Source organism: Rhinatrema bivittatum, chromosome 3, assembly GCF_901001135.1.
Source record: "Rhinatrema bivittatum chromosome 3, aRhiBiv1.1, whole genome shotgun sequence".
In the NCBI taxonomy this organism is placed as follows: domain Eukaryota; kingdom Metazoa; phylum Chordata; class Amphibia; order Gymnophiona; family Rhinatrematidae; genus Rhinatrema; species Rhinatrema bivittatum.
The window spans coordinates 492,531,407-492,545,591 of record NC_042617.1 but is presented as its reverse complement, the minus strand read 5'-3'; the positions used below and the strand labels follow the sequence as shown (position 1 = coordinate 492,545,591).

At 40.3% G+C, this 14,185-nt stretch overlaps 1 protein-coding gene across 1 annotated transcript in view; it reads left to right on the top strand.

The window, feature by feature from the left end:
- LOC115088122 (cytochrome P450 2K6-like) overlaps positions 1-14,185 on the top strand; it is a 132,377-nt gene that overhangs the window by 99,948 nt on the left and 18,244 nt on the right. Inside the window, exon 6 of the mRNA XM_029596095.1 lies at positions 7,948-8,086. Within this exon, the coding sequence (XP_029451955.1) occupies positions 7,948-8,086 (139 nt within the window). The remainder of the gene's footprint in view (positions 1-7,947; positions 8,087-14,185) is intronic.

The following is a 14,185-nucleotide window of genomic DNA, read 5'->3' as shown; positions in this document are numbered from 1 at the left end:
CCTAGCGCATCCTTTTTAGTGCGGCAGCTCATTTTCTTATTGCATCCAGCACCCAGGAGAGGTGATTGTTCACGTGTTAAAAAAACATGCGCCCAGTTTGGACAACGTTTTTAGTGCAGCAAGAATGCATCAACCTGTGTGAGAGCACAACCAGAAGCACACCCTTTCCAGAAAATCTCCAAGAAGAAATGCACTGTCTTGAGTCCTCTCTTTGCACATGCTCAGATGCCAGGAACAGCTAAATTGTAAAAATATTTCACTCTGATATGTTGGCATTCGGGTCTCCTTATTGACACATCCTTGCAAGGAACTCATTATTTGAGCGTCCCTTTTCCTAGCCTGACCGCCCACACACTTTAAAAAAAAATGTATTTTTTTTACCTAACTCCTTTTTTCAGTTCCTCCAATTTAATATCACTCCTGACCAGGTGTTAATTTCTGAGATTAAAAATGTGCTTGTCTGGTGCACATTATTTTTTTGCATCGGGGGTTGGATGCGCATTTGGATGTGCTAATCCCCTTATTGCATAAGAGGTTGTTGACTCGTGTCCAAAATGTGCGTCCAACCTTCGGTTAACCAGTACGCTCGGCTGAGCACACTGTATTGCATCTGCCCAAATGAAGGCTAAACCTGAGGAATGAATAAGTTATGTTTCACTTCCGGGAAGTACCCCATTCATTTCATAGTCCCCACAAATAAAATGAATGGGGTCCTTTTTTTTTTAATTTCTCATTCATTTTAAATAAATGCACATTCATTTTGGCTAGTTATAACTTTTTTCTGTTCCGTATTTGTTTCATCAGTCTCGCATTGCTTCTCTAAATTGTAAATCCTTGATTGCAAAGCATTTGCTACTAATTGCTGGCTCTGTTTTTTCTCTTGTAACAATTTATTGACTTTAACTGTTCAGTAAGGACATTTCTTTCAGCATTTAAACTAGGGATGTGCAGGCAAAACGTTTTTGTTGCGTACGTGATCCGTATTCGTGGGGGTCAATTCCGTTTCATGCGGAAGTATGGAGAATGAAGTTGTCGATCTGTAAATACATTACTACTAAATTAACTACAACCCCCCACCCTCCTGACCCCTGCAAGACTTACCAAAACTCCATGGTGGTCCAGCGGTGGGGTCCGGGAACTCACTAAGATCCTCGGTGCTAGTTTCATCACGGCGCCGATAGCCTTTGTCACAGGGGCTACCGGTGCCATTGGTCAGCCCCTATCACATGGCCATCGGCACCATCTTGTGCTCCTACCATGTGACAGGGGCTTACCAATGGCACCGGTAGCCCCTGTGACATAGTATGGGCAAAGGCTATCGGCACCATTTTGAGTCCGGGACCCCAGTTGGACCCACAGGGACTTTTGGCCAGCTTGGGGGGGCCTCCTGACCCCCACAAGACTTGCCAAAAGTCCAGCGGGGGTCCGGGAGCGACCTCCTTTCACGCCAGCTGCCCGATCCCAATACTCAAAATGGCGCCGATCGCCGCCATTTTGAGACTCAAAATCGCCGTCCCGCCAATACTCAAATGGCGCCGATCGCCGTCATAGTGAGGGCAAAGGTGATCGGCGCCATTTTGAGACTCAAAATCGCCGTCCCGCCAATACTCAAAATTTTTATTTAGGCCGAATTAAACAGAAATCTGTTTAATACGTGGGGAGTCACGATGCGTTTCGCCTCCCCACGTATTTAACAGATAGCAAAAAATAAGTTGCGGATTACAAATACGTGGAAAACGGATGCACACTTCTAATTTAAACTATCCCATGAAGCAATATTTAAATCCATATGAATTATTTAGCATTTAAAACCATTCATTTTATCCTCAAATTCATTTATTCTTAGTTTCTGCCTCTATTTTTTATTTAGAACTTATAGAAAAGCAGTCTGTGAGCCAATAGACTTCATCTTGTGTTGTTACTTAATTCACTAATTTCATCCAGTGCAGTCTGCAATTTTAATTCAAGTGCTGTATCATTGACAACACCTTTCATCGGTTCTAATTCAACAATTAGTTCATTTTTATTGCCATTTGCTCATCCAGAGAAGCAAGCTTAAGCTAGCTATTCTTGCAAAATCCCATTTTATCTGGGTTTTTTCTGCATCTCGCTCAAACTGACATTTCACCATCTCATCTGCATTTGATCTAAGATTCAAAACTTCCTGCTTCAGTGATTCATTTAATGCTAACAAATGTACAATGCCATTCCTCAAAATTTCTCTCAAAATATGCAACACAATTGCATACTCCAGCACGGATTACTGTAATGCCCTGCTGCTAGGACTACCAAATACAACGTTAAGACCACTTCAAATACTTCAGAACACAGCAGCTAGAATACTAACCGGAAAAAGGAGGAGGGACCACATAACCGAAACCCTAGCGGAACTACATTGGTTACCGATTGAACACAGAATTAAATACAAAACCCTATGTACCATCCATAAACTAATTCATGATGAGAAATCAGACTGGCTAAACACAGCATTACGGGTACACGTCCCACATAGAAATCTTCGATCAGCAAATAAAGCACTCCTAACCATCCCTTCAGTTAAAATAGCAAGACTAACCCAAGTGAGGGAAAGGGCCTTATCATTAGCTGGACCCACAATTTGGAACACAATGCCTCCAGAGATCAGATTACAAAGTGATCTCAAGGCATTTAAGAAAAGTTTAAAAACATGGCTTTTTAAACAGGCATTTTACAAGGAGACGGGAGAATAGAAATTACTCAGGAATAAGCAGATAAGCACCGACACACAGTAATTAGGACAATACAGTAGAGTAGTCTATGAACCCCACATCACAACTAGCATATTTATAACACTATGTATAATAAATTTACCCGTAAAAGTACTTTCAGTACACTCGGTCATGACCCACTTCTCTAAAACTTATTTTGTCTAATGATATATTGTAACCGAACCTTTGACGGCACCTGTTAGAATGTACTATAGTACACTTTTACCTACATTAAATATGTGCCTACATGTAAACCGTTGCGATGGTATATAACTTAGCAACGGTATAGAAAAGATTTTAAATAAATAAATAAATAAATAAATAAATAAATAAATACTCAGCCTGTATTTTAAGATAATGCTTTGGCTTAGACAAAACATTTTGAAAAGTGAATACATAAAAACTTTGGGCCATTCAATTCTAAATATATATTTTGTAAATAATCATGGAATATGCTGTGAGACATGTTCCTTTTTTACAGTATACTGAGGCTACTTCGCTCAATGCATCATATTCCAGCTTTGATAATGCTTCCTGACTAAGCTCCATTTTCGTTACCCAAGGATAATATAATCCTTGCTGGAACATCCAATATGTAGGCAATTATTTTACATATGTCATAAAATATTAAAGTTTAATTGATATAAGAGTAGTTCAGAATAAAAACTTTTGGTTAATGGTTTTCTACCACTACAAATTTGTCACAAGAAAAATAATGGTTGTCAGTATTAAAATGATACTTATTCAGAAATTGTTACAAATAAGAAAAATATACCTTGGTGTGCTTTTCGAATTAAGTCACTAGAAAATTAGATTAACTTAAACTTGCACTTTCCCAAATTTAAACAGTCTATCCCAACTTTCATGAGATTAAAAAGCCCAAATCTTATAAATGCGTTCGGTTGTCAGGAATGCATCTTTCTGTTTCCTTCTCCATCAGGACTCACTCCATCAGGCCGATACAGTAAAATGGCGCAGAAAATGGGTGCTCACGCTTTCCTAACACGCGCCCAGCCACACCACCTCTCCTGGGACAATTGTGTACCCCTAGTGCTTCCATGGCAGTTCCGGAGAGGTGTCTGTCAGCGGGTTAGGAAAACAAACGCTCAATTTTACGAGTGCCCATTTTCCTAACGTGCACAGCCATGGGTTAGGAAAATGGACACTCATTAATTGAGCATCCCTTTCCCTAACCTGACCACCATCAATTTTTTAAAAATGTTTTATAACCTTTTGGTTCCTCCGACTTAATATCACCATGATAATAAGTAGGAAGATGTACAGAAAAGCAGTATTTTCTGCTTTTCTGTATCCTTTTCTGTATCCTTTTTCTGAGCTTACAAATATGTGGATCAGAAGCACATTTATTTTTTGTATATGGGGCAAATAACCAATAGCCTCATCAACATGCATTTGCTTGTGATGAGCGCTATTAGTTTCGGGGGTGGGGGGGGGGGATTGAAAATGCGTTTTTGACACTCTAAACCCCTTATGGTATAAGGAGTTGAGGACAGGTCCGTCTAACTACATGTTAAACAGATGCTTTACTGCATCGGCCTACAAGAGTTTAAGAATGTATTACAGCCCCACCTTGCAGTGCTGAGTTTCTGTCTTGTGAGAAAAGCAGGGGCAAACAGCATAATAAGGCTGGGAAGAGAAAAAACATTTTCTGTAATGTTCAGTGCTGCCTGTTGGTGTTCATTCTTTTGTTTTTACCTTTTGAAAAGCCTTACATTTGTATTTTTCAGTTTATTAATGCAAATTAATAGGCTACAAGATGAGCAGTATAATAATTGGTTCAGTCTTTTTTTTTTCAAACTGCTGATTCAGCTTCTGAGCAAACATACATTTAACATATGGCTGCCGGAGATAGCTCATTGATTAGTTTACCATCTGGGAAAGACTCAAGTTGAGACTATCTGGTGCTGTGACTGTCTGGTAAGCAGCTAGACAGGTTTTTGTTTTTGGTTCAGAACCATGGTGAAGTATCCCAGACTTCTTTGGGACATGACTCCATGTTTGGTCAGTACACAAGTCTGAATGTTTGTTTGTTTAGGCATTGCTCCTACAAATATGCATCTCCCTATGCTTGGTGCCAATCCAAAATGCCCAACAGCTCCAAATCACCTTCGTTTTCAGTTTTTATTTTTCTTGGGAATTTTAATGTTATTGACAAAACAAATCTGTGAAAAAAAAACTTTTTCAAGGAATTTTCTCCTGTTTATTATAACACGAAAGTCTTAAGTATTCAGAAAGAAGAAATATCTTCCTCTCCAATAAATCTGAGAGTCGAAAGCAATAATCAATGAACAATTTATTTATAAATTGTACATTGACTGTGAGGTTCCGTCCATCATTTTAATGATTTAAATAACCAGCTGGAGGAAGCCAAGAATTTAGCCTTCCATTTTGCTTAGGTGATAGCTAGCACCACCCAGCCACAAATATTTGAATGTTTATTTTTTTGTTAAGATTTTCAGGGGTCCTTTATGGTTTATCTTAGTGTCTATATGCTGGTGGTGTGTGCATCCATGTGCCAAGCCTAAGTGCAGGAATGTGAGTGGCTCTGTGCAGCATGGATGCTGGTGGTGTGCATGTGAGATGAAGTGAGAGTAAGAACTATGAATGGGAGAAGCAAGTTTGGAGGGAGGCAGATGTTTGGAGATGATTGTGTAGGAGTTAGGGGCACTGACTGCTGCTTTGAAAGACAAGTGCTGTAATATGCCGTGACAATAGCAGGACTGTCTCTTTTAAAAGCATCAAGACACAACTCACAGGGGTCAATTTTAAAAGCATTAGTTGCACAAAAAGGCCCTTATATGTGAGTATGCGAGCTGCGCACGAACAGTGCAGATTTTAAAAGCCGTAAAGTATGTGCCTATATGTGCGTGCATGAGCAAAAAATAAGGGGGTGGAAAAGGGGCGGGGCCATTGGGCATTCTGGGGCGGGGCCAACAAGTATGCGAGTAACTCCATATTTTAAAACCAGAGGCTGCGGCGCATGGCGGCTTGTTAGCCGTGTATATTTACTGCAGCTCTTAATGAGGAACAAGTCTGCAGAAATCACATTTTAAGGCTTCCATGACAAGGCGAGGGTTTTTAGACAAGTGTGGGGGAGTGCAGGAAGAAGAGCCAGAGTTTGGATGTCCTCAAGATTGAATGGACAAACAAGTGGACCGATTGGACGAACACGGAGTGTCCCTTGCACAAGTATATGTTAAAATCTGCTTTATATATGTGTGCCAACAACCTCCTAGTCAAGATATCTGAAATAGGTTTGCTCGAGCAACTGCTTAAAATTAGGAGCAAACCTATTTCAGATATCTTGACAACCCTCGCCTTGTCATGGAAGCCTTAAAATGTGATTTCTGCAGACTTGTTCCTCATTAAGAGCTGCAGTAAATATACACGGCTAACAAGCCGCCATGCGCCGCAGCCTCTGGTTTTAAAATATGGAGTTACTCGCATACTTGTTGGCCTCGCCCCAGAATGTCCATGGCCCCGCCCCTTTTCCACCCCCTTATTTTTTGCTCATGCACGCACATATAGGCACATACTTTACGGCTTTTAAAATCTGCACTGTTCGTGCGCAGCTCGCATACTCACATATAAGGGCCTTTTTGTGCAACTAATGCTTTTAAAATTGACCCCTGTGAGTTGTGTCTTGATGCTTTTAAAAGAGACAGTCCTGCTATTGTCACGGCATATTACAGCACTTGTCTTTCAAAGCAGCAGTCAGTGCCCCTAACTCCTACACCATCATCTCCAAACATCTGCCTCCCTCCACACTTGCTTCTCCCATTCATAGTTCTTACTCTCACTTCATCTCACATGCACACCACCAGCATCCATGCTGCACAGAGCCACTCACATTCCTGCACTTAGGCTTGGCACATGGATGCACACACCACCAGCATATAGACACTAAGACAAACCATAAAGGACCCCTGAAAAACTTAACAAAAAAATAAACATTCAAATATTTGTGGCTGGGTGGTGCTAGCTATCACCTAAGCAAAATGGCGTATTTTAAATCATACACATGCAAGTGCGCATATGATTTAAAATTCCAGTGTATCTCTGTATACCCATATGAGCGCATATGGGCACACACACACATTTTAAATTAGCCTGTAAGATTGGACTTTTTATTTTTTACTTTTTCCAGAGCTGTTTTGTAGCTTTGATTTCAATGTCATGGGATGGAATGAAAAAAGTATGTAAGTCACTGTCTGCCAGCGTTTCCCATGGGAATTTGAATTACCCCTTTTTATTTTAAAGTTGCAAATAACCTCTGTTTGTAATGTTATTCTAATATGGTGTAATCCACTTTGGGTGAATCTTATGTCCAAAATGATGGGTAATAAATCCATGTGATACGTAAATAAACAAAGAAAAGTGGAAAAATTCATTTTTCCTCCCACAGGAAACAATGGAAGAAATTTGCTCTGAAGGGATGCCACCTAGATTTACTCCTGCCCTGATCAGAAGTAAATTTACCGTATGTGGGGTGGAGGACTTAGGGAGGCAGATAAAATCAGCACATATGTGAAAGTGAATCACCATTTGTGCGTGGCAACAGGGGCAGAACTGAGCACCACCTCTTGCATGACCTATATATGTTTTTAAGGTCATTCTGAATACCTTTATGGAAGTTTGAAAACACATTGACCAAACATCTTATTTTGCAACAGGAGATATATCTATCTATCTATATATAGATAGATATATATATAAAATCCTGCTTTGTGTCTGATATTGAGACCAGACCCACCAGGAGCTTGTCACATGCTTAAAGTAGCAAGCCCTATACTGTAGAACATCCTGCCTGAGGATATCAGGCAGAAAAGAATCTGCTCCACTTTAGGAAAGCTTGCAAAACCTTTTTTTTTTTTTTTTTTTTGCAATGGCATTTTCCTCTTAAGGCCCCCTTATAGAGTCATAAAACAAGTTGGACAACCATAATTGTTAGACAGGACGCTTTTGTCAATTCCTTGTAATTCTTATTTTTATATGTTTGTGAAGTGTTTTCTAAGTTGTTTGCTGAATTATGATTATATATTTGTAATAATCACAAAGATTTGCAGATTACTGGAATATAAATTGCTCAAATAAAGAAATTATATGATGCTGATAGATTAAAATATTTATTTTAAATTATTCCTTAAAATAATTTAATTATCTTTGTTTCAATTTATAGGAAAAGTCTAACCTTACATATTTTAATGAAGAAAATTTAATTAATATTGTACAAAACTTGTTTGCTGCTGGAATGGGTACTACTGCCTCTACTCTTCGCTGGAGTCTTCTGCTAATGATGAAATATCCAGAGATTCAAGGTAAGAAACGTAATGCAAAACTGTCATCTAGAAAGGAAGTGATGGAAAATAAAAGTCCTTCTAATTTATAGAAGCATTATAATGTACAAAAATGATTTAAAGCAGGCAAAAGGTTTATTTCACAAACACATTAAGAAGGCTGAAAATCATCATAATAAACCATTCAAAATTGTTTCAATTGTTTCTTATCTATCAGAAAAGAAAAGAAGTACAACTTCGAGCAATCTGGTGAATTTTTCAACAGATATGTTGACTAATTTCTTTGCCAAAAGATAGCCATTGCAAATATCCAAAGAGAATTTTCATCTTTCTCATGCAGAAGGAATTAGATTTGGAGGATTTTGAAATAGTTGATCTTGCCTTCTACATTTTTGGAAGAAAGCCTTCATTTTTTAACAAAATTTCAGAATTGAGTGTCATGGGAATTCTAAAGGAAGTGGGAACTTCTACATCATTATTGGATCCAATGCCCTCTAAACTAATCTTGCTTCCTACTTATGTTCAACGATCAATGCTAATTTGAAACAAGATCTTGTGCCTTTTGATTTAAAGGAATCCTGATTATTCTGCAAATTATTTTATTTTATTTTATTTGGGCATTTATTAGTCTACAGTCATCTATTGGGTTATTGCTATATGGTCTTTCCCAGGGTTCAGTATTAGCCCCATTTTGTTTAAAGGTGCATTTTCAAAGGCTTAATCTTGCAAAAAAGGGCATATACATCTGTATATGGCCCAAGTGTGTACAATCGTTATTTTAAAAAGGGATAGCATATGCATGGATATATGCAAGCACAAGTAAAAGTACATACATAAAAGGGGCAGTTCAGAGCATTCTGGGGCGGAGCATCATTTACTCATGTAAGTTGCTATTTTATAAGCAATTTACACATGTAGATTTGGCAGTTTACTCGCATATATTTACACCCGCTCTATATCTAGAGTAAGTGATAGTAAATATCTTAAAAGTAAAATGCTGATGGGTGGGGGAATCTTGGTGAAATTGGGGTAGTTGAAGCTGAAGAGCTAGGAGGGTCTCAATGATCTGCAGATGGTCTGGGCAAACTAGTAGACTAATTGATAAAACTGGTACATGTTAGAAAATCTGCCTTCTTACACACGTAAAACCTGATTTACAAGGGTAAATGCATGTAAAATATGCTGGCAAAATCTCCAATTATATATTTTTAGAATTAGACATAAGAAAATGTGGGTAGGTATAGCATTTACGTGCACTTATCTGAATACGTTTTGACTTATCCAGATAGGTCGCTCTATTTAAGACTTATCCAGCTAAGCAGCAGATAAATACCTTCCCCTTATTGATGGTATACTTGTATTATTGTTGCATCCATCAATCTTCGATGGCTTCGCCTCACCTACCTCTCTCTACTCTCGACTCCTCCCGCTCACCTTGGACTGATGGCCACCGCGGCTGCTTGCCTTTCTCTCCGGCTTCCCCGGACCGGCTTTGGTGCTGCCTCCCACCATTCTCCTTAAAGGTACCTCTAGAGCATGCTCGCGTATGCCGCCCACATCTATAACTCTATGTTGGAGCGAACCTCAGGGGCGTCCCCCTGTTCTGACATCATGACCTCCGGGTATATCTGCCTACAGTATTTGCTAGCTCGTTGAATTAGCAACAGGATTCGTACGGATGGGATTCACTCTCCGTTCCTAAGCTACTCTACCACTCCAGCGCTATCTGGAGCTCTTACTACCCTTCGGGGTCTCTAACGGGGTACCCGATCCTTGGGGGCCTCTCTGCTTCTTTCAGGTGCTATCAGGAAACCGGTACTTGCTCCTCGAGGGCCCATGTTCCCTGTGTCACTGCCTGCAACCTATACCCTTATTTGGAAGAACTAACTTACAGTTACCATCAGAGAGTACAGAAACCATCTCTCTCCACAGTACTGCTTCACTGGAACCAGGTACTCGCTCCTCGAGGGCCTGCTCTCTGCTCCGGTGCCAGACCTCTCATCTAGTGGAATCTCTGTTACTGCTAAGTGAGTACAACACCACTGTGTCTCTCTGCTCTAAGGGATCAGGTACTCACTCCTTGAGGGCCTGCGCTCCCTGTCTCAGAGCTTCTCCTATTTCTACATTGAGACTCTGTATATTAATCTTATTGTGTGCTCATAACTCTCAGTCTCTTTCCACTACAGCACTGCCTTGCAGAGGATTCACTGTTCCTGCGTACAGTGTGAGACACGCCCAGCCAGGCTGTACAACCAGTACTCACTACTGCCACCTCTGGTGGTCACTTAAACTGTCTAATAAAAGATTCAAATCTGTGTTTGTCTGTCCGGAGTCTAGCCTTACACCGTGGTCCCTCACGGGACTGCCCCCCGTGGGTGTGGCCAGCTGCCACAGTGTCCAAGGATCCACCCAAATACCATTAACCATAACAATTATATGTATTCATCAATGTGGAAATGGTTTGTGCTGGGAACTCTAAACTCACTGCTTGAAAAACACCTAAGCATTCATCAGGTTTTGTGGATGTACACAATTATAAGACATTTTATAGATTAACATACAATATAGGCATTACATAATAATCTAGCTCATGCATATTCATTGTGGATATCCAGAAAACCTGAATGCCTAGGTGTGTCCCAAACACAGGATTCAATTAAAGAGAAAACTATGTGGACACCAACAAGTTTTATGTCTCAGAGCAAATACAACTTCATGTTGGGAATATGTACATCATAGAATGGTGTCCCTCAACAGTGGCCCACCTTATCTTCTCTGCATGTGTGTGCTCCTGCCCCTTCCCATTCTTCTGGCCTCTTTAAAATGTTAGGATGCGAAAGAGATGCTGAGAATGACACTTCACATAAACTCTAGCTGTGAGGTTTGCTGTAAAGATTGCCTTCAGTCAGGGAACTTGGCCTCTCCTTGCCTTTTACCATATCTGGAAGAGCTTCAGGTATGCAGATCATAAGATCAGCAAGGAATGGCAGCTGTAACAGGCCAAGGAAAGCTCTGAAGGCTGCATAGCTCTGAAGGGTAGCAGACTCACAGAACCAGCAGGGGGCAATTAGAACTTTAGAGGGCTGTGCCTAGACAGGAAACATCACATTTGAGGGTTGTGCCTAAGCAGAAGAGACTCTGTTCAAGCATCTCACTAACAGATAAGGAATATTTCTGATTTCTACTTATTTCAGAGTACTTTGTGATAGAATATATTGCTGTCTGTACTTTCATATTTCTCTCTCTCCCTCTGCTTTTACATATTGAGGTTGTATATTAATTTGCTGTGGGTTAATTGTTTCAAGACAAAAGATCAAAAACAAAAAAAAATCCTCTTGAGATACTCTTGTCACTCTACACTTTAATCTCTATCTTTAACTACATATAGCTGTTATAAAAAATCACTGTTTGTCTAGAGATAAACATTGGGGCAAAGATTGATGTGGAGTTAATTTTTAAGCAAAACTGAAAGCATTGCTGAAACAGCCTTGCTCTAACCAGTGTGGGCAGCAGACTCACAGAACCAGCAGGGGGCAATTAGATCTTTTGAGGGCTGTGCTCAGCCAGAATACAGGAAATACTAAAGCTTCTTGTGTCCAGCTACGTAAAAAGTTTAACATAGTAAGCCAATTTGGGGTAGGCTATTATCAAACGCAATAGCAGATACAGGGTCCTGAGAGCAACCTTGATTAAGGGTAACTGTTTAACTCCCTCCCACCCCTGGGGTTGGGTTTCTGATATAATCTGCCTGAATACATAATTTGTCAACTATATAGGCTGGTAATTTGGTAATTCCTTAAGTGTTATACATCATATTTACCAAAATGAGGACTATCCAATGCAACTGCTATGGAGCCTTTATATTGAGGGTAATCATATAGAGACTTAAGGCTTGCACCATTTGTTCAGAACTCTCTACCTTGGAAAAGGAGCTGGCTGAAGTTAAAGCTGAATTACCTTCAATAAAGGAAGTCTCAGCCACTTTACATTATTCAGGAATTAATTTTCCATTACCACAGAATAACCAAAAGTCAAGGAAAATGAGATTTCATGTGGGCTCAGGTAGGATAAGACCTGTGACCCACAGACACCTGTTATTGATAGCTGTGCAGCCCACAACTCTACCCCACTCACACAGGGCATTAAGGAACTCAAAAAACAGTATTACAGTGGGCTCTGGTAGAATTAGACCTGTGATCCGGAAACACACACTGTATCAAGTGCAACTAGTACAAAATGCTTTCTCTGTATTAAATACTGAAGAAGTTCTTGAGAAAAAGATTGAAGTGTTATCTGAAAAGAGAGAAGAAACCCAATGCATACAGAAATTCCAGATCAGAAACCAAAGAAAAAAGCTCACTGTGATGGATGACTGTCATCAGAGGTACTAATCTTTTCTCTTGCACAAATGCAAAGGGAAAAGTGGATAACAAAACTCAACTAAAGAGGTCACAAAAGGAGTCCAGGAACAGCAGTAACCTGAACGAAGAAAGCTGGAAAGCTATGAGCACAAATGCTCGTAGTTTGGGCAATAAAATCCCAGATCTGCAAGCCCTAATGGTGGGAGGCAGACTTGGATGTTGTTGCTGTCACAGAAACGTGGTTTACAGAATCTCATGACTGGGATACGGCAATCCCAGGCTATAACTTGTTAAGGAAGGACAGAGAGGATAGGAAAGGGGGAGGAGTGGCTCTTTATGTCAGAAACAATATCCAAGCATCTGAGCTGCAAGAAAGATGGGGCAATGAAGAAGAACTATAGGCCGACCTAAAAAAAGATGGGGCATCCATTTTTATTGGAGTGGTTTACAGGCCTCCAAACCAAAAGGAAGAGCTGGACAGAGATCTGGTTGAAGACATCCAAAAGATAGGAAAGAAGGGAGAAGTGGTGATCGTTGGAGACTTTAATATGCCAGACTTAGACTGGAGAATCCCAGCTGCAGAATCTAATAATAGTAGAGAAATAGTGGATGCCCTGCAAGTAGCTTTGTTCAAACAAATGGTAATGGAACCCATGAGAGAAGGAGCTATACTCGACTTAGTGCTCACTAATGGAGATAATGTCTCTGATGTCCAGGTGGGCGCCCACCTCAGTACCAGTGATCATCAAACGGTATGGTTTAATATCACAAAAAGGATACGAAAAAGAAGCACAAAGACCCAAGTTTTGCAGTTCAAAAACACGGACTTTGATGAAATGGGGAAGTATCTGGAGGAAGAACTAAAAGGCTGGGAGAACGAGAGAGATATGGATCAACAGTGGACCAATCTAAAAGGAGCAATTACCAAGGCAATTAATCTATATGTTAGAAAAGTAAAGAAAAGCAAAAGAAGAATGAAACCTATCTGGTTCTCAAAGGAGGTGGCTGACAAAATAAAGGCTAAAAGAACAGCGTTCAGGAAATATAAAAGACGCCAAAGGGAGGAGCACAAAGAAGAATATCTGGTAGAACTGAGGGAGATGAAGAAATTAATCAAGACAGCAAAAAGTCAAGCAGAAGAGAGGATTGCCAAGGAGGTAAAGAGAGGTGACAAAACATTTTTCAGATACATCAGTGAAAAGAGAAAAGTTCAAAGTGGTATAGTGAAATTGAAAGGTGGAAAGAATCAATGTGTGGACAGAGACAAAGAAATGGCAGAAATATTAAATGAATACTTCAGTTCTGTGTTCACTAAAGAGGACCCTGGAGAAGGACCGTTGCTAGTTAACAAGAAACTGGAGGGGAGTGGAGTAGATGTAACTCCATTTACAGTAAAAAAAAAGTATGGGAAGAGCTGGAGAAACTGAAAGTGGACAAAGCCATGGGGCCTGATGAGGTTCATCCCAGGATACTGAGGGAGCTCAGAGATGTACTGGCAGGTCCGCTGTGTGAGACCTGTACAATAGATCCCTAGAAATGGGAGTGGTGCCTAGTGATTGGAGAAGAGCGGTGGTGGTCCCGCTTCACAAGAGTGGGAACAGAGAAGAGGCTGGTAACTACAGACCAGTTAGCCTCACTTCGGTGGTGGGAAAAGTAATGGAGTCACTGTTGAAAGAGAGAATAGTGAAATATCTAGAATCGGGAGAATTGCTGGACCAGAGGCAGCATGGATTCACCAGGGGAAGATCCTGTCAGACAA